The sequence below is a fragment of the Pituophis catenifer genome, unplaced genomic scaffold (assembly GCF_029215685.1).
Source record: "Pituophis catenifer annectens isolate HBS135680 unplaced genomic scaffold, rPitCat1.0.hap2 SCAF_2, whole genome shotgun sequence".
In the NCBI taxonomy this organism is placed as follows: Eukaryota; Metazoa; Chordata; class Lepidosauria; order Squamata; family Colubridae; genus Pituophis; species Pituophis catenifer.
This window is the reverse complement of record NW_027256882.1, coordinates 5,112,763-5,131,434: the sequence shown is the minus strand read 5'-3', so window position 1 is coordinate 5,131,434 and position 18,672 is coordinate 5,112,763. Positions and strand designations below refer to the sequence as shown.

The 18,672-nt window shown below is 42.1% G+C and overlaps 1 protein-coding gene across 1 annotated transcript in view; it reads right to left on the bottom strand.

Annotated features, from left to right (window-relative positions):
* Window positions 1–18,672, bottom strand: part of LOC139311676 (uncharacterized) — a 396,884-nt gene that overhangs the window by 40,982 nt on the left and 337,230 nt on the right. The window contains 2 exon segments of the mRNA XM_070936149.1: window positions 8,479–8,673; window positions 13,269–14,522. Of these exon segments, the coding sequence (XP_070792250.1) occupies window positions 8,479–8,673; window positions 13,269–14,522 (1,449 nt within the window).

Below are 18,672 nucleotides of genomic sequence, written 5' to 3'. Positions count from 1 at the left end.
AGTCCTCGGGGACCCTCAGCCTCCCAGTATTGGATGGAGGTCCAGGACTGAACTTCTGAAGGGAGGATGGTTTCCTCCTCCAGGATCTTCTGCCCGGTTCTTGTCCAGAGCTTCGCCCCCTTCCCAGGCTGAGCAGCTGAAGGGCCTTTTCCGGCTCCCTCCTTTCCAAAAGGTTGTGTCTCCATCCTTTCTCTGTCCTGCAGAGCAACTGCAAATGGCTCCAAGGACTCTGGTGGGTCTCCAGATGCCTTTTCCTTCACGGGACCATTTCTGGGGCTGCAGGACTGATCCCTGCAAGGGATTCCGCTCTTTTTCTTCTTCCCCCAAGAGGAAAGTTTGCCTTGCAAAGACCACAAATGGCTTCCAGTTTCCAACTCCAACAATTGCCAAGAATTAAACTCTCCCGCTGCAGGACTGATCCCTGCAAAGGGAAGAAAAAGAAACGTTAAGAATTAGACTCTCCGCCTCCTCCGGGGCTCCAGGGCTTAAGGAGAGCGAATGCAAACTCCTAGAGAGGCAAGGCTCCAGTGGGCCATTGGGGAAGTGCCTGGAGTCACCTTCCCTTGGCAGAGGGCGCCCCCTGGTGGATTTGGGGCAAAGTGCCAGGATCGTAGAAAGGGCGGGAAAGAGGAGCGCATAGGAGGGGGAAGGGAGAGGGCGGGGAGGATGGGCTTGGGAGTAGGGGGAAGAAAGGCCCTTCTCCATGGCTCCCTGCCAGACAAAGGCTTCGACCTCTGTGCTTCTTTTCCCCCTTTTATATCAACCCAAATGCATTGAAGGAAGTTTTCCTCTATCTTCTGTTGTGTTTCTAGAACTGTTGATTATTTTTTATATATAATCGAAGTCCATCTCTACCCCTTTCATTCAGTCTGCTTCTTATTTATGGAAGGGAAGGGAAGGGAAGGAAGGGAAGGGAAGGGAAGGGAAGGGAAGGGAAGGGAAGGGAAGCGAAGCGAAGTGAAGCGAAGCAAAGAGAAGCGAAGCGAAGAGAAGAGAAGAGAATATCAGAAGGTGCCATCATGTCTGCCCTCCTCCTTCTTTTCATCAGACTAGAAAATACCCAGTTCCAGGAACCAAGTTTTTTTTATATGTTTTTGCCTCCATCTTTGTTGCTTTTCTCTGCACTCTTTCTAGAGTCTCAAGATCTTATTTATTATACAAAACACAGAGAAAAATAGAAATAGGAAATTAAAGAAAGGAGAAAAAGAGGGGAAAAGAAAGTTTGAGGTACAAGAAAAAAAGGAAAAAAAGACGTTGACTTCTTTTTAGCACAGTGCAAGGAAAAAAAAAACAATTATTCCAACCTGACAATTCCGTCTAATGGACAAAAGCAAAGTCGTTTTAGGTCTGTTTCCTTTGAACACTTTAAATGTGAAGATATTCAATTTAATGGCTGGAGAAGGTTAAGTGCACAATGGTCTCAAAGACCCCGTTGGCTGAGGGGATCTGCGCTCTGATTGGTTGCTGCGGGTGGAAAGGGGGCTTTTCCCTGTTTTCCCGCCTTTTCCTCCTGGGCGCCGTTTGAGATTTACCTCAGGATGTTCCTGACTGTCTTCTCTGCTGCAGTTACAGAAAAGAGATCACACCAGCTCTGTCTTCTCTGCTTTGAATCATTCATTCATTCATTCATTCATTTATTTATTTATTTATTTATTTATATTTTTATACCGCCCTTCTCCCGAAGGACTCAGGGTGGTGAACAGCCATGATAAAACAATATACAAAATAGAAATTTAAAAAACATATTAAAATAATTAAATCACAGACCGAATTTAAAACTCTCATTTAAAACCAATTTTAAAATCCCATTAACAGGGTCTTCACTGCACGACGAAAGGCACGAAGGTTGTGGATCCTTCGTATGTCTGGGGGCAATTCATTCCAAAGGGCAGGGGCCCCCACAGAGAAGGCTCTCCCCCAGGGGGTCGCCGGTCTACATTGTTTGGCTGACGGCACCCTGAGGAGGCCCTCTCTGTGTGAGTGTACCAGTCGGTGGGAGGCAATCGGTGGCAGAATGCGGTCTTGTAGATAGCCAGGTCCTAAGCCATGGAGCGCTTTAAAGGTGGTGACCAACACCTTGAAGCGCACCAGGAAGACCACCAGGAGCCCGTGCAGCTTGCGCAAGAGAGGTGTTACACGTGAGCGATGGGTCGCCCCCATTATTACTTGCGCAGCCTGTTAAGGATATTGTTGTTGTGTTAGCAACCAGCAGAGTATAGTACACAGAGAAACATTGCTGAGAGCAATGAAATAAGAGATACGTGCAAACTGGTTTATTAAAAGTTTACTTTATAGTGAAAAACAGTCTCGTAGTCATTTAATCAATCCAAGTCTTTGCCAGTTAAATCAGTCCAGCAATACAAAAAGCTTCTTACCACACAAACAGTAGTTGGTTACAATAACATGTACGCTCTGGTTCACAAACCACGATGGTAGCAGATCCACCCAACGATGATAGCACAATGGTAACATATCATCAACTGAATACATTACAGTACCTTTCTTAAATATGTTTACAACTAATTACAGCATGACTCAGCATTACAATGATGCAGCATTAAAACTTAAAGTCACAGAACACATATATTGCCTGGACAACCTCTTAGGCTCAAACCATATCCCAACATGGCCGCATTCTGGATCAGTTGGAGGAGATAGTGACGGTGGGCTTGGCTGGAGGGAAGGAAGGGAGAGGAGGCACATGAGAAGCACAGGAGGACCCAGAACGGAACACCAAGTTGGTTACTTCAGACGCCACATGGGACTGACTGACCATGTCCAGAGCCCTGGCAACCCTGATTCCAGGATGCACCAAGGCTTTGGCAGAGCCATGCCAAGATCCTTGCTGAGGGGGGGATTTAGGGGAATGCAAAGGGAGACCTCCCAGACCAGGCTCTGCCTGCAGCTGACCAGCCTCCTTCCAGGTGGGAGGGGTCCGAGTCCCAGATCGCAGCTTGGCCGGGATGGGGGTGGCAGGCAGGGGTGGGTTCTTCTTACCTTTAGTACCGGTTTGCAACGGAGCCGCACGTGCTCGCTTCGCTCGCGCTCTCTTTTGCACAGGCGCAAAAGCATTTTGGTGACATTGGGGTCAGTGGGTGGAGCCTCCCACCAGTTTTACTACCAGTTCTATAGAACCGGTGCAAACCGGGATCAACCCACCACTGGCGGCAGGGAGTGTGGAAGGGATTGGGGGGGATCTTGGGGAAAGGGAAGGTGGGGGCAGATGGAGGTTGAGATCAGGCAGATCCCAGGATCACCACACAGCCTTGGACTGGATCCCTCTTGATCTCCTCCTTCACTAAATCCTCTAACTGGCACAATACTTAGATTAATGGGAGGGTCTGGTTGAGCCCCAGTGGTGGGTTGCTCTTGGTTCTCACCGGTTCGCAAGAACCGGTAGTAAAAATTTGTAGTAGTTCGGAGAACCGGTAATAACATTGGCTGGCCATGCCCCCAAACCGGTTCCTGGCCCGGTCGCTGCTCGCTTACCCCGCCCACCTCATCAGAGGCTGTAGGAAAAAAAATGCCTTTAAAAGCCTCTGGCAATCCCAGCTGAGTTGCCTGATCGTCAGAGGCTTCTAAAAGTATTTTTTTCTGCAACCTCTTAAGGTTGTAGAAAAAATGCTTTTAAAAGTTGAAAAAAAATTGGCCACGCCCACCCAGTCACATTAACCCCCCCACCAAGCCACACCCACAAAATTAAGTCACGCCCACAGAACCAGTAGTAAAAAATTTTAGAACCCACCCCTGGTGAGCCCCCCAAGAGGGTCCTTTAAAGATTCACTCCAGCTCAGAGTACTTTGCTAAGTGTTTCTCACTGTTGAAGGATTGTTTTTAATAACTGTTAATTCTTTTTTTTTTTGGATTTTTTTTTTCTCAAACATAAGACATAAATCTTTCAAGAACGAAGTCTTGGTCTGGTCACAGATAAGTAGACTGATTTTACAAATAAAAACAAATATTTTTAACATAAATTCTGACATCCTAATTTAAGTCTTTCTATTATATTGCCATAAATCTTAATTTGCTACTAAATATTGCTCATTTTTATATTCAATTATAAATCAAAATTCAATACAGCTCTTTCTAAATTTTTCTCCATTACTGCTTTTAACATCCACATTAAAACACAAAAATGATCTAATCTCTTAATCTATATATTTACCTTACAATTTTATCACCACAAATCTTAATTTCCAAATGTATACAACTCAATTTTTATTTCAATTTATTAATCAAAATTCTTTCTATTCTTCTTGGTTTCTAGTTAGTGGCTAGTTAGCGGCATTGGTTGCCCCCCCCCAAGATGCATCTGTTTATGGTGCTGGGATGGGGGTGTGTGGCACTGGTGCCAGTGCTGGCGTCTGCCGCAGGATACTGCAATGGTAGTTTGCTGAGGGTGAAGAGAAGAAGCTGAGGTGAGGAGGCCTGGACTTATAGATCGGCAGAGGAGGAGATGTTACCCTCCTCTGGGGATACTGTTTCCCCCCTCCCTCTCCCCGCCTTCCCCCCCTCCTTACGGGGGGAGGGGTTTACGAATTGCTACACTCTGGACACTTTAGACCCCTTACCATGTTCCACTCACGCCCTCGCTGGTAGGAGAGACTGAGCACCATTTGAGAGAGCTGAGGGATTCTCTATATCCCAACGGAGAGGACAGAACATTGTTCCCGATAACTTTCTGTAACGGGACCGGACGTCGTGAGAGGATGGTTGGCTATTAGCCTCCGTTGGAGAAAAAGAACATTGGACCTTCTCCCTGTCGTGAGAGGACAGTGGAGTCCAGCCCTATAAATGGATATTTTGTGACGTTTTATGCTCAGTTATCCCTTTGGACTGTGATAGACTCCCGGACTGGCCTTCCTTTTCCCATCTTTGGTTCGGTTGATGCTCCAAAAAGCCGACCTTCTCGCGCTGCGAGACTCCCCTCTCGCAGGCCGGGCCCTCCACATTATCGAGGGCCTATCTTGATGACAGGCTTTGGGACCCCGAGAGATGGCATGCAGCGACGAGGGGGTTGAGGGGTTTTTTAACTAAATTTTTAAGGAAAATTTTAAGGGGACCCGGGAGGGAGGGAGGGGGTTGTAAAAGTGGACCTGGGGGGGTCCAGATAGCGACTGAGCGGGATGATGGGTCGATTAGCTGCAGCAGAGGGGTCGCAAAAGGAAATTTAACCGGGGAGCAGGGGGACGACAGGAAGGGCTGTGTAATTGAAATAATGAGTGGGAGGGGCAGATATGACGGGCGCAGGGGGTCATATCAAGTGTCGGGGGTGCGCACGTGCTGTCTCCGAGCGATTGCGCACTCCGGCCCCCAGTGCGTGACTCGTGTCCTGGGCTGTGCAGAATCTCAGGCCCAGGGTCCGTGGCTGATGTTGTGTAATGCCAGGTCAGTGGTTAATAAAGCCCCCCTCATCTGTGATCTTATTTTGGAGGGGTGTGTGGACCTGGCAGGTATTACGGAGACCTGGTTGGGCCAAGAGGGGGGGACCCCCTCGTTGAGATGTGCCCACCAGGTTTCCGTGCATTTCATCAGCCAAGGGCCCAGGGGAGGGGTGGGGGAGTGGCGGTGATTATTAGGGAAAGTCTTTGTCCGAGGGAGACCACTGTTCCTCAGATAGCCGGATGTGAGTCCCTTTGTGTGAAGTGGGGCCGTGGGGTTGTACACTGCCCTGAGTCCTTCAGGAGAAGGGCGGTATAGAAATAAAATTATATTATTATTATTATTATTATTATTATTATTATTATTATTATTATTATTATTATTATTATAGACCCATTTCATCCAATCTTTGAATTTTGAACTTTTACACAGACATCTCAAAATTTTTCATTTCATTTTAGTTGTCATCCAACATTTTCTTTTTCACCCCTTATTAATAATTGTTCTCCAATGTATTCTCCTCTATACCTCCAACTGTTGTTTTGCTGATTTCCAGCATAATTTATTTTGGCTGATTTTCAGCATTCTCCTCCATAACTCCAACTATTATTTGGCTGATTTCCAGCATTACTTATTTTGGCTGAGTTTTCAGCATATTCTCCTCCATAACTCCAACTATTATTTGGTTGATTTCCAGCGTTTTCCAGTGTTTTGGCTGATTTCCAGCATGCTTTATTTTGGCTGATATCCAGCATATACACCTCCTTTCTCCCAACAATTATTAAGCTGATTTACCAGCATCATTTATTTTAGCTGATTTCCAGCTTATTCTCCTCCACATCTTTTATTTAGCTGATAACCAGCATATCTTATTTTAAGTATTTCCTTTTCAATATGTTTATCTATTAATCCACTATTTCCAAATATACTCTTCCAGGGTGTTTCCCCATCTGGTACTAGTCATTTCCAACATATGTTAAATTAAATCTCAATTGTTACTTCAATCTATGCACCTTATTGTATCATCTGTAATCATTAACAGTTAATCATAGTTATCCTTAACCACTTTGTTGGCAAATTAAAACTAAAACATGTTACATCAAATTATGCTTTTATAAAAATATCACTTTTAATCACCTTAACTTCCAACTTCTATTTTAGTTATCTTCTTTTATTTTCTATCTTTATTATACCATAGGCACCTCTTGTTTTTATTTAAAACTCATTTAACCATTTAAACAACTAGACATTTAAACATTGCCTTTTAATTTTATCTATTTTATTTCTTCAGTTCCTTATCTCTCCATAAGTATTTCAATTCATAGTCAATACTTCCATGCTTAAAACTCTGTATATCATTTTTAATTCTGTTGTAAAGTCTGTTCCCTGTAAAGTCCATCAGCTTCCCCGCTTTTATTCCTGCGCCAGACCTTTTGTTGCTACGCCAATAAACAAATAAAAGTTTATTAGTTCCTTTGTATTTCTTCTTTCTTTGTAAAACCATCAGTAGACAGAATAGAAATCTCCAAAATTCAAAGGTCCATAGTTATTTTCAAAGTAATCCAAAATAAATAGCTAATCAAAATGGTTCTTTTTCAGGAGGGAGCAAATTTCTACACTTGGTCACAGGTTCAATCGCCATTTTGAAGCAATTATGTTGCTATCTGTTTGATCTCTTTGTCTGCCTTTTAAAGGTGCCAAGTCCTTAATTATCGCTTTTCTCTTTTCCAAATCAGAAACAGATCAGATCTGTTTCAATTTAACAAAATAAATTCAAATATCCAGTTCTAATTAGTTAATAGTTAATTAGTTATTTTGAATTTTTTGAAATCCATAGTTATTTTCAAAGTAATCCAAAATAAATAGCTAATCAAAATGGTTCTTTTTCAAGAGGGAGCAAATTTCTACAGTCCACACTTTAACTTGGTCACAGGTTCAATCGCCATTTTGAAGCAATTATGTAGCTATCCATTTGATCTCTTTGTCTGGCTTTTAAAGGTGCCAAGTCCTTAATTATCACTTTTCTCTTTTCCAAAGATCAGATCTGTTTCAATTTAACAAAAGAAATTCAAATATCCAGTTCTAATTAGTTAATAGTCAGTTCATTCCAATCAATCAGTGCTGAAATAGATTTCTCAAAGGGTCTTTAACTCCTTTCATTACTTTACAAAAACTTCAAGCCCCACAGATCTTCAGCCGCTAGTTAAGGCTGGGGGTCCTATTTGTAAACGTCAATACACAATTGTTGTTTCTCGCCTGGGTTGGTGTCACTCACCCGGCTTCAAAGCACGTCGTCCTTTCTTCCTTCCTAGTGCACATTTCTTGTCCCGGTTTGTCCCGCCTTTGTGGCAGCCACCATTCCTGCCGTCCCCTGCCGCCAACTCAGAGGGTTTCCTCCGGCCTCCGAGGAACTTGCCTGTTCCTCTTAGCCACCCTTGTCTTTCACCTGTCCCTACAAGACAGGATCGGTCTGCAGACCTGGCGGCGGCAGTTTGCCAGTTGAGGTTTTCGTGGGGCTCATCAGAGATCGCTATTTCCCCGACTGCATCACCGCGACACCAAACTGGAAGTCCAATAACTGTTAATTTTATAATGCTGAAGAACATTCAATTTGTTATTTGAAATTTGAAGCAGAGCCCTAATATGGCTGCCACCGAAAGAACAACATTTCAGGTGTGGGTTGTTCTTGTTTTTTTCATCATAAGCCCATTTGCATCCGGGAACATTAAAGATCTTTGTGGAATAGCTTAAAAAAAGGCAGCGGCTTTACAAAGTGAAAATCATGAGTGAGCATGAAATGCAAATTCTGCATAAGAAGAAATATTTCAGCAAGAAAATGGATGGAGCATTTTAAATAAGTGGAAATTGAACAGTTTCAAATTTGGCATTATATTGAAAACATCTTGAACTCATATAGATTACTTTTAATAGTTGATTCAGCCTTTCATACTTCTAAGGTCGCTAAAATGAGGACCCAGATTGCTGGGGACAATATGCTGACTTTGTAAACTGCTCAGAGATAAAGTGGTAAAGCATTGTGGAGTAGTATATAAATCTAAGTGGAATCGCTATTGCTATATAATTTCTCCTGAGCGAGGATCCTTCTATGAGAAATAAGAGGACCATTCTGAGCAAAGCACTTTCCACATTCCATGCATTTAAATGGCTTCTCTCCTGTGTGGATCTTTTTGTGGCTTATAAGTCCACTGCCATGAGTAAACGTCTTTCCACACTCCATGCATTTATATGGCTTCTCTCCTGTGTGGATCCTCTTATGGGAAATAAGATTACCTCTTAGAGCAAAGATCTTTCCACATTCTGTGCATTTAAATGGTTTCTCTCCTAAGTTAAGGTGACCAGATTTTAACATTGGTAAAGAGGGACATTGTGGGCGTGGCTTATTTTGTGGGCGTGGCTAGCTGGTCATGTGACTGGGTGGGCGTGGCTAGCTGGTCATGTGACCGGGTGGCCATGGCTATGTGTATAGGGTAAGGTGAACAGATTTTAACATTGGTAAGAAGGACACAATTGTGGGCGTGGCTTATTGTGTGGGCGTGGCTTGGAGGCCATGTGACTGGGTGGGCGTGGCTAGCTGGTCATGTGACCGGGTGGCCATGGCTATGTGTATAGGGACTACTCAGAGGGCTGAAATGTCATTTCTGACAGGTCCTCACACTTTTGACTGGTCCTCACACTTATGACCATCCTCACATTTATGCCCGTGCAGCATTCTTAACAACCATGTCACTCATTTCACAACTGCTTCTCTTCACCATGGTGACAAGATAGGGCAAAAACGTAAAATGTGAGGACAGTCGTAAGTTCGAGGACTGGTCAAAAGTGCGAGGACCAGTCAAAAATAACTTTTTCAGCCCTCCGAGTAGTCCATATGCACAAAAGGACTAACCAGAGGGCTGAAAAAAGTCATTTCTGACAGGTCCTCGCACTTTTGACTGGTCCTCACACTTATGACCATCCTCATATTTATGTCTGTGCAGCATTCTTAACAACCATGTCACTCATTTCACAACTGCTTCTTTTCACCATGATGACAAGATAGGGCAAAAATGTAAAATGTGAGGACAGTCGTAAGTTCGAGGACTGGTCAAAAGTGTGAGGACCAGTCAAAAATAACTTTTTCAGCCCTCTGAGTAGTCCATATGCATTAAAGGATACAGCAATAGAGAGGGATGAAGGAAGAGAAATTAGAGTAGGAGTGAGGGTAAGAGAGGGAGGAAGAGAGGAGGAGGAGGAGAAAGGAAGAGGAAGTAGGGAGGAGAAAAAGAGGGTGGGGGGAAGAGAAAGTAAGAAGGAAAGAAAAGAGAGAGGTGGTAGGTTTGAGGAGAAAGATTGCTGTACAATAAAAAAGATGAACGGGAAGAAAGCCAACCCCAAACAAATATAAAGATATTAAGATAAAGAATGAATTGTTAAACTTTAAAGAATAAAAGAGAACAAATATGAATAAATAGCAGTAATTAGAAACACACATACAAACATACAATGTATTTTCTTTGAACAGAATATTTGGCTGGTTCACAAATTTAAACAGCGTTTAGTCATTTCAATTAAATTTACAATTTCTATATTTCCTTTTTGCCATATTTATTCCTCATCTATTTTTTAAAAAAACCAATATTACCCTTCATCCTCATCTCTAATCTTAATCAAATTCAATTTTTCCCTTCTATTCTATATTATAACCCTTCCCATTGTCATCTATTTTTATATCCATCCTCACATTGGTTAATTATGTAATTATGTAATACAGTTGTTTAATACAAATTTAACATTTTAATATAAATCAATTAGTTATATAACTATCTTTTTTGTATATTAATCAATATGAACATGAATATTCCAATTATTAGGGAATATTCCCCTAATTAGAAAAATAAAACAAGACCTAGATAACTGGAAAAAAATAAGATTATCACTTTTGGGCAAGATAGCCACAATTAAGATGAACATCCTCCCCAGAATATTATTTCTATTCCAAAATATACCAATAAATTTAGATAAAAAATTCTTTCTAGAATTAGACAAAATCATTAGAGAATTTATATGGGAGGGGAAAAAACCGAGATTTTCCATTAAAATTTTAAGAGGCAAAAGAGATATAGGTGGATTTGGACTCCCGGATTGGGAAACATACTATAGGTCAGCTAAGCTAGTATGGATAAGAGATTGGATTACCCTGGAAAATGCGAGAATTCTTACTCTAGAAGGCCATGACTTGCAAAAAGGCTGGCATGTCCACATCTGGGAAATGGAGAAGAAAAAGAAGACATATTTCCATAGACATAAAATTAGAGATTCCTTGATACAAACATGGACCCAGATCAGACAAAAACACAAGAAAATCCCAAATTGGCTCTCAACGATGGAGGCCCTGACTCACCCAAATAGGTGGGAGAGGGAGAAAATGGCCAAATATAAAGATATTCTAGACGAAGGAGGGAGGCTTAAACCAAATGATACCTTACGAGAGCAAGGAATAACCTTAGATTGGTGGACCTACTCACAAGTAAAATCCAGATATCAGAGGGACAAAGAACAATACGGTCTAGAACTGGGACCAAATGGATTGGATAAAGTTCTGATGGGAACAAATAAAAAGATTCTGGCAAAATTATACAATTATCTGTTAAGCGATGAGAAGTTTGAAGATGTTACAAAGAATCAAATAATTGCATGAGAGAAAAATATAGGGTGCAATATAAATTTCGGGGAATGGGAGGAGGCATGGAATAGAAATCTTAAATTGACTAGAGCGGTGGCATATAAGGAAAATCATTACAAAATGTTTCATAGGTGGTACCTAGCCCCGGCCAGACTAGCGAAGATATATCCCAATATACATCCTAATTGTTGGAAATGTGGCCATGGCCAAGGCACCTTCTTTCACATGTGGTGGACATGCCCGGAAGCGAAAGGATATTGGAGTAAGATCAGGAGATGGTTACACGAAATAATCGGGGAAGATATTGAACTAACACCAGAGATTTTCCTCCTGGGAATAATAAAGAAGCCATATAGAAAGGAAATGACACATTTAATGATCCATATAATTACAGCCGCTAGACTGGCATACGCACAATTTTGGAAAGAGAAAACTCAACCACCAGAAGAGCTTACAATTAAGAAAATACTCGAGTGCGCAGAGATGACTAAATTAACTTATGAATTAAATGATGAAAAGTCAGTATACTATATGGTGTGGGAAAGGTGGTACAAGTGGTTGCATGATAAAATGGAAGAAAGATCTAAGGTGTGTTAAATATTGGTTAAAAGTGAGTCAAAATATCAACAAGTATTATTTATGTAAATAGTTAAAACACTGCATATCCGATACAAATTGAAAATGTTTATTATATTTATGTGTTCTACGTTATTGTTTGAATGATTGTTTTGTTTGTTTGTTTGTTTGTTTGTTTTTTTCTCATTTATTTCCTTTTTGTTCTGTAAAAATCTCAATAAAGTCTATTTAAAAAAAAAAATACAAATTTAACATTTTAATATAAATCAATTAGTTATATAACTATCTTTTTTGTATATTAATCAATATGAACATGAATATTCCAATTATTTCCATGCAATCCAATTTCTTACAAATCAATTAATTATATCTATCAATAATAATAAACCAAATAATTTCCCCCATATATACCTCCAAACCACAACTTAATTGCTGGGTCGCCCGCCCCTCCTCCCATCCGCGCGGCATCAGCCTACCCTAGCCCAGGGCTGGGCAATTGTGGCTCTTTTACAACGTTTGGACTTCAACTCCCGCCGAGCCCATTCTGGGGAATTGTGGAGAATTCTGGGAGTTGAAGTCCACAAGTCTTAAAGCTGCCAAGGTGGGAGACATCAAGCATGAGGCTGGCCAAGTATCCTCCTTGAGAGACAACAGTTGAACATCAGGAGAGCTGTAAGAGGGCAGGGCTACATTTGGAAATTTTCGCATTTTTGCAGGTGGTGCATTACGATCTGGTGTCTGCAATGGAGAGCAAAATCCGGCTTCTTCTCTCCGCTGTAAGGGCGGCATCAGGATTCCACCTTGGTATATTTGCAGCACAAGGCAGCCCTCCTCTCCTGTCGCTTGGGACTCGGAGCGGTAAACAGCGTCTGGTTCGGGGAGCAGCCGGATTTTGCTCTCCATTGCTCTCTCGGCCCCCTGCAAGCTCTCGTCTCTCGAGGAACGCTCCCTGAAATGGCGCGGGAAACTTTGGTTGGGCTTCTCGAGAGATGAGAGCTTGCAGGGGACCGAGAGAGCAATGGAGAGCAAAATCCGGCTGCTCCCTGAACCAGACGCTGTTTACCGCTCCGAGTCGGCAGGAAACGAGGGCTGCCTTGCGCCGCAAATATACCAAGGTTTTTTTTTTTTAACACTGATCAGCTGTAGGTCGGCCCTTTGAAGCCCCGCGGCAAGAGTTCAAACAGTTTTTTTTCCCTCTAGCCATCAGCGGGGACTCAGGAGGCAGAATGAAAAATTGGGACTTTTTTAAAACGCCGCGGGACGCGGGACAAATTGCTCAAAAGCGGGACTGTCCCGCCAAAAGCGGGACGTCTGGTCACCTTACCCAAGAGGCAAATGGGATTTTTCTGAAAAAAGAAAACAACTCACACCTGAAATGCTGCTATTTGTCTGCGTGGAAACCTGACCAGATCCCAGGTTGGAATTACAAATAACCATTTAAGCATTATAGAATTTACTGTTAATAAGAAAATCCCTCAACAGAAAAAAAAAGACGTCTGGTCACCTTATCCTAAGTGGAGCTTTTTGTGTCTTGTAAGTTGATAGTTTTGAGCAAAACTCTTTCCACACTCCATGCATTTAAATGGCTTCTCTCCTGTGTGGATCTTTTTGTGGCTTATAAGTCCACTGCCATGAGTAAACGTCTTTCCACACTCCATGCATTTATATGGCTTTTCTCCTGTGTGAATCCTCTTATGGGAAATAAGATTACCTCTTAGAGCAAAGATCTTTCCACATTCCGTGCATTTAAATGGTTTCTCCCCTGAGTGGAGCTTTTTGTGTCTTGTAAGTCGATAGTTCTGAGCAAAACTCTTTCCACACTCCATGCATTTACACGGCTTCTCCCCTGTGTGGATCATCTTATGGGAAATAAGATAACGTCTTTCAGCAAAGCACTTACCACATTCCATGCACTTAAATGGCTTCTCTCCTGAGTGGATCTTTTTGTGTCTTGTAAGTCCAGTGCTCTGAGTAAACGTCTTTCCACACTCCGTGCATTTATACGGCTTCTCCCCTGTGTGGATGATCTTATGGGAAATAAAATTACCTCTTAGAGCAAAGGTCTTTCCACATTCCATGCATTTAAATGGTTTCTCTCCTGAGTGGAGCTTTTTGTGTTTTATAAGTCCAGTGCTCTGAGTAAACGTCTTTCCACACTCCATGCATGTATACGGCTTCTCTCCTGTGTGAATCATTTTATGGGAAATAAGATAACGTCTTTCAGCAAAGGTCTTTCCACACTCCATGCATTTATATGGCTTCTCCCCTGAGTGGAGCTTTTTGTGGCTTATAAGTCCACTGCCACGGGTAAACGTCTTTCCACACTCCATGCATTTATATGGCTTCTCTCCTGTGTGAATCATCTTATGGGAAATAAGATTACGTCTTTCAGCAAAGGTCTTTCCACACTCCATGCATTTATATGGCTTCTCTCCTGTGTGAATCATCTTATGGGAAATAAGATTACGTCTTTCAGCAAAGGTCTTTCCACACTCCATGCATTTATATGGCTTCTGTCCTGTGTGAATCATCTTATGGGAAATAAGACTACGTCTTTCAGCAAAGGTCTTTCCACATTCCATGCATTTATATGGCTTCTCCCCTGAGTGGAGCTTTTTGTGTCTTGTAAGTCGATAGTTCTGAGCAAAACTCTTTCCACACTCTATGCATTTATATGGCTTTTCCCCTGTGTGGATTCTTTTATGGGAAATAAGACTAGTTCTATGAGCAAAGGTCTTTCTACATTCCGTGCATTTATACGGCTTCTCCCCTGTGTGGATCATCTTATGGGAAGTAAGTGTACTGCTTTGAGCAAATGTCTTTCCACATTCCGTGCATTTAAATGGCTTTTCTCCTGAGTGGATCCTTTTATGGATAGTAAGTTGCCTGCTTGTCCTAAAACATTTTCCACATTCCAAACATTTATAAGGCTTCTCTTTTGTGTCAATCGCTTTTGGAGAAGTAAGGAAGTTATTTCCAAGAGAAAGAATGAATGTCCCATTGTAATTTTGTCCGTTGTGTCTTCTTATAGCATCTTCTCCTTTGTTTTGGGTTAAATAGTGTTCATTTACTTGTACTTTAGCTTTGATTAGCTTCACACTTTTCCCAACATATTTTTTCCTTATTCTCTCTTGTTGGGCAAGAAAGTCTTGCATCGGAGCATCAGTGGAAGATGAGCTTTCCTGATTCCAATTCTTTGACTGATTTCTCTCATGGCTTCCTAGTTCCATTCGAATTCCAAACTTCTCCGTTCCATCTTTAGCATTGATCACTTGGAACAGTTCACAGGAATCTTGATTCTCTTGCCCATTATTACCTTCGAAGCAAAAGGGAAATGAAAATGATAACAAGGTTAGAGAAAAAGATCAAAGCGTAGAAACTCAAGTGAATTTCCTTCTGCATTTCTCCGAAATTCCATTAGGTTGTATGTTTGCATGCTTACAGGGGTGTGATATAGACATGATGATTTCTATATTCATAAGTCATGAAAGCTTTGAAGATGTCTAGAAAACATCTCTTTCTTTACAATTATCTATGGTATATATATGTAAACTTCACTCAGTTTTGAGTTAAGGAATAGAACGGAATAACAGAGTTGGAAGGGACCTTGGAGGTCTTCTAGTCCAACCCCCTGCTTAGGCATGAAACCCTACACCACTTCAGACAAATGGTTATCCACCATCTTCTTAAAAACTTCCAGTGTTGGAGCATTCACAACTTCTGGAGGCAGGTTGTTCCACTGATTAATTCTTCTAACTGTCAGGAAATTTGCTCTTAGTTCTAAATTCCTTCTCTCCTCGATTAGCTTCCACCCATTGCTTCTTGTCCTGCCTTCAGGTGCTTTGGAGAATAGTTTGACTCCCTCTTCTTTGTGGCAGCCCCTGAGATATTGGAACACTGCTATCATGTCACCCCTAGTCTCAGGCTACTAATGTCACGTGATCTCACACTGCAGTACTTTAGGCCTGTGTTTGTTTAAGAATTGAGGACTGCATGAGACTGCATGACAAAAGTCTTTGAAAACGAAGAGGCCTTCCCTCCCTTTGCAAAGCATTTGGCCCTGGATCTCGTGCAGGCCTTGGTTAGCAGAGAAAAGAGGCCTAAAGCACTGTAGTGTGAGATCACATGAGATCTTTTCTGTAAGATTTCCCACTACTGATCTTGCGTATCTCTCTCTACTTTAGGCCTCATTTTTCTGCAAAGGCACCGAAGTAGACAAAGGAACCAACGGCTCACCACATCGTCGCAAGGTACCATATTTTTTGGACCATAAGACGCACCTAGGTTCAGAGAAGCAAAACAAGACTCCCCGGCGTCCAGAAGCACTCTGCGTTTTTGGTCTCCCAAACCCTCTGCGAGGAGGACAAAAACGGGACCCGCAGAGGCCCAGACAAGGCCTGTTTTTGCCCTGCAGGTTGCTTCTGGACACCAGGGAGGGCAAAAAAGGGACGCACAGATGGCTTGGGAGGCCAAAACCAGGCACGCATTCGCTCTCTAAAACGCAGATATTTCCATCTACTTTTTTGGGGGAGTGGGGGGAAGTGCATTTTATAGTCTCAAAAATACAGTAAGTCCCTGCGGGGTGGGGGAATAGGTACAGTGAAGGTTGCAGCGTCTCTGCTGTTATTCAAAAGTGTGAACAATGTCCGTGGTGTGGCAACGCTCATCATTTTGGGGCTCAAGTACTTCGTGGAGGGCTGGTCGTAACTTGGAACGGTCACTTAATGAACTGTCGTAACTCGGGGATTACCTGTACCCTAGGATGCTCTGACTGACATTGCATGAGGCCTTTGTTCTTGAATTGGATTGGGAGAATGCTCTTCCATGGGCTGAGTGTGAAAGTTCTGTTCTCACACAATTTTGGAGGTTTCAGAGGACAAATGACAACAACACTCCTCTCACATGATCTCCAGAGGACACATAAAAACACACCTCATTCTTTTCAGCCCCCACAGGTAAGTTCAAATAGAAATGGAAAAATAAAGATAAGAAATGACACAGAAAGCATCTAAGCAAAGAGACACTGACTCTTTCCTTCCTTTCGAGAAGATCCTTTCCTTCTCCCTCCCAGGAAACGATATCTGATTAGTGGTTTTTTAATAAAAAAGCTAACTATCATCTGTCTTCTTGAACTCTCTGATTGGGGACTAGAGAACTCTTACCCAGAGAGGCCACGTTCCTATGGTTTTCAAGCATGACTTCCGAATGCAGCGCTTTCTGGTCAGGATCCAGCAGAGACCACTCCTCCTCAGAGAAAGACACAGCCACCTCCTCGAAGGACACGAGACTCTCCTGAACACGGAAAAAACAGAGCAGAACAGGAGGATTCACAAGATCTGTTCATCTTCATGAATGATTTAGACAAGAGGATAGAATAAGGGGAACTCATCAAATTGGCAGACAAGACCAAATTGACAGCAATAACAACACTCAGGATACAGAAGGATCAACAGATTGGGCCCCATCTAAAAAGGTGAAATCAACAGTGAGAAATGTGAGGTTCTACATTTAGGAAAGAAAAACCAAATGGACTGGCACAGAAGAGGTGACATCTGGCTGAAGAGTAGTAAGGGCAACATGGATCTTGGAGTCCTAGTGGACAACCACTTTAACAGGAGTCAGCAGTAGGCTACAGTTGCCAAAAAGAAAGAAAAAAAACCAACAGAATCATAGGCTGCATTAAGAGGGACAGAATCAAGATGACATGAAGTGTTAGTACCACTTTAAAAGGCCTTGGGAAGACCCCACTTGGAATATTGCATCCAGGTTTGGTTGCCAGATGTAAAAAAGGATCTTGAGACTCTAGAAAGAGTGCGGAGAAGAGCAACAAAAATTATTAGTGGATTGGAGGCCAAAACATATAAAGGAATTGGGTGAGTCTGGTTTCATGAAAAGAAGGACTAGATGGGGTGACATGATAGAAGTGTTCCAAGAAGCAGTGGATGGAAACGATTCAAGGAGAGAACCAACCTACAAGTAAAGAGGAATTTCCTGACAGTGAGAACAATTAATCAGTGGAATGACGTCTCTCCAGAAATTGTGGGTGCTCCAGCACTGGAGGTGTTTATGAAGAAATTGGGCAGCCATTTATCTGAAATGTTATAGGGCTCCCAGTCTGAGCAGAGGGTTGGACTAGAAGACCTCCAAGATCCCTAACAACTCTGTTATTCTGTTCCATTGTTTTCAAAGCAAAGGTAAGTTAAATGGCTGTGCATCAAACAAGTCCCAATATTAGGTGAGAAAATGGGCAAATCTGAAAATTGCTTTCACCAAAGAAATATTTGGGGAAGTTTTATCAAGTTCATTGGTTCTGCAAAACCTTCAGTGCCTTTCAGCAAAGTAACCCCACTTCTGGATCAACTGATCTATTGCTCTGTCTATCACTGATTGATCTAGTAGTCTGAGCCATTGGCTGAAAGGAAGAAAACAAGGAAGAGAAAATTACAGGTTATAAACGAGGCTTTATAAAAATGGTAATGTGGCAATGTGAATATTTAGTTATTTTTCATTAGCCTTGAAGAATTCAGAATCAAAGAATTACCCCAAAAACAGGGTCTGTAGCAGTTACTGTCACTGTGATACGTTTACTCTTGAAGGACTTTTTAAAAATTGCTTCTTATAAACTCAAAGTTGGAGGAGTACCAAGGAGAACAAGATAACCAGAGGAAGTTATGCTGGCTGACAGGAACTTTGAACCTGCTATTCTGCTCTGCATGTTGTGGAAGAACACAAAAATAATCCAGGCCAAACAAGGGGGAAAAATCGAAGGAGGGAGCCCTCTGCACACCCACTTCACTTCCTGAAGGGAGAATAGAAATCTAAAATCTTTCTTACTTGATTTGGAGGTTCAACCGCTGTTTGATCTCCATCGTAAAAACCAGAAAGCTTCATTCTTTGTTTCTCTGTAAGGAATAAATAGTTTCAACATGGATGATTAACAAAATAGGAGGAGGTATTGTATAGAAGAGAAGAGAGAGTGAGGTAAGACATGAGAAATCGGAGGATCTTCCATTACCTTCTGAGGTGTCCTG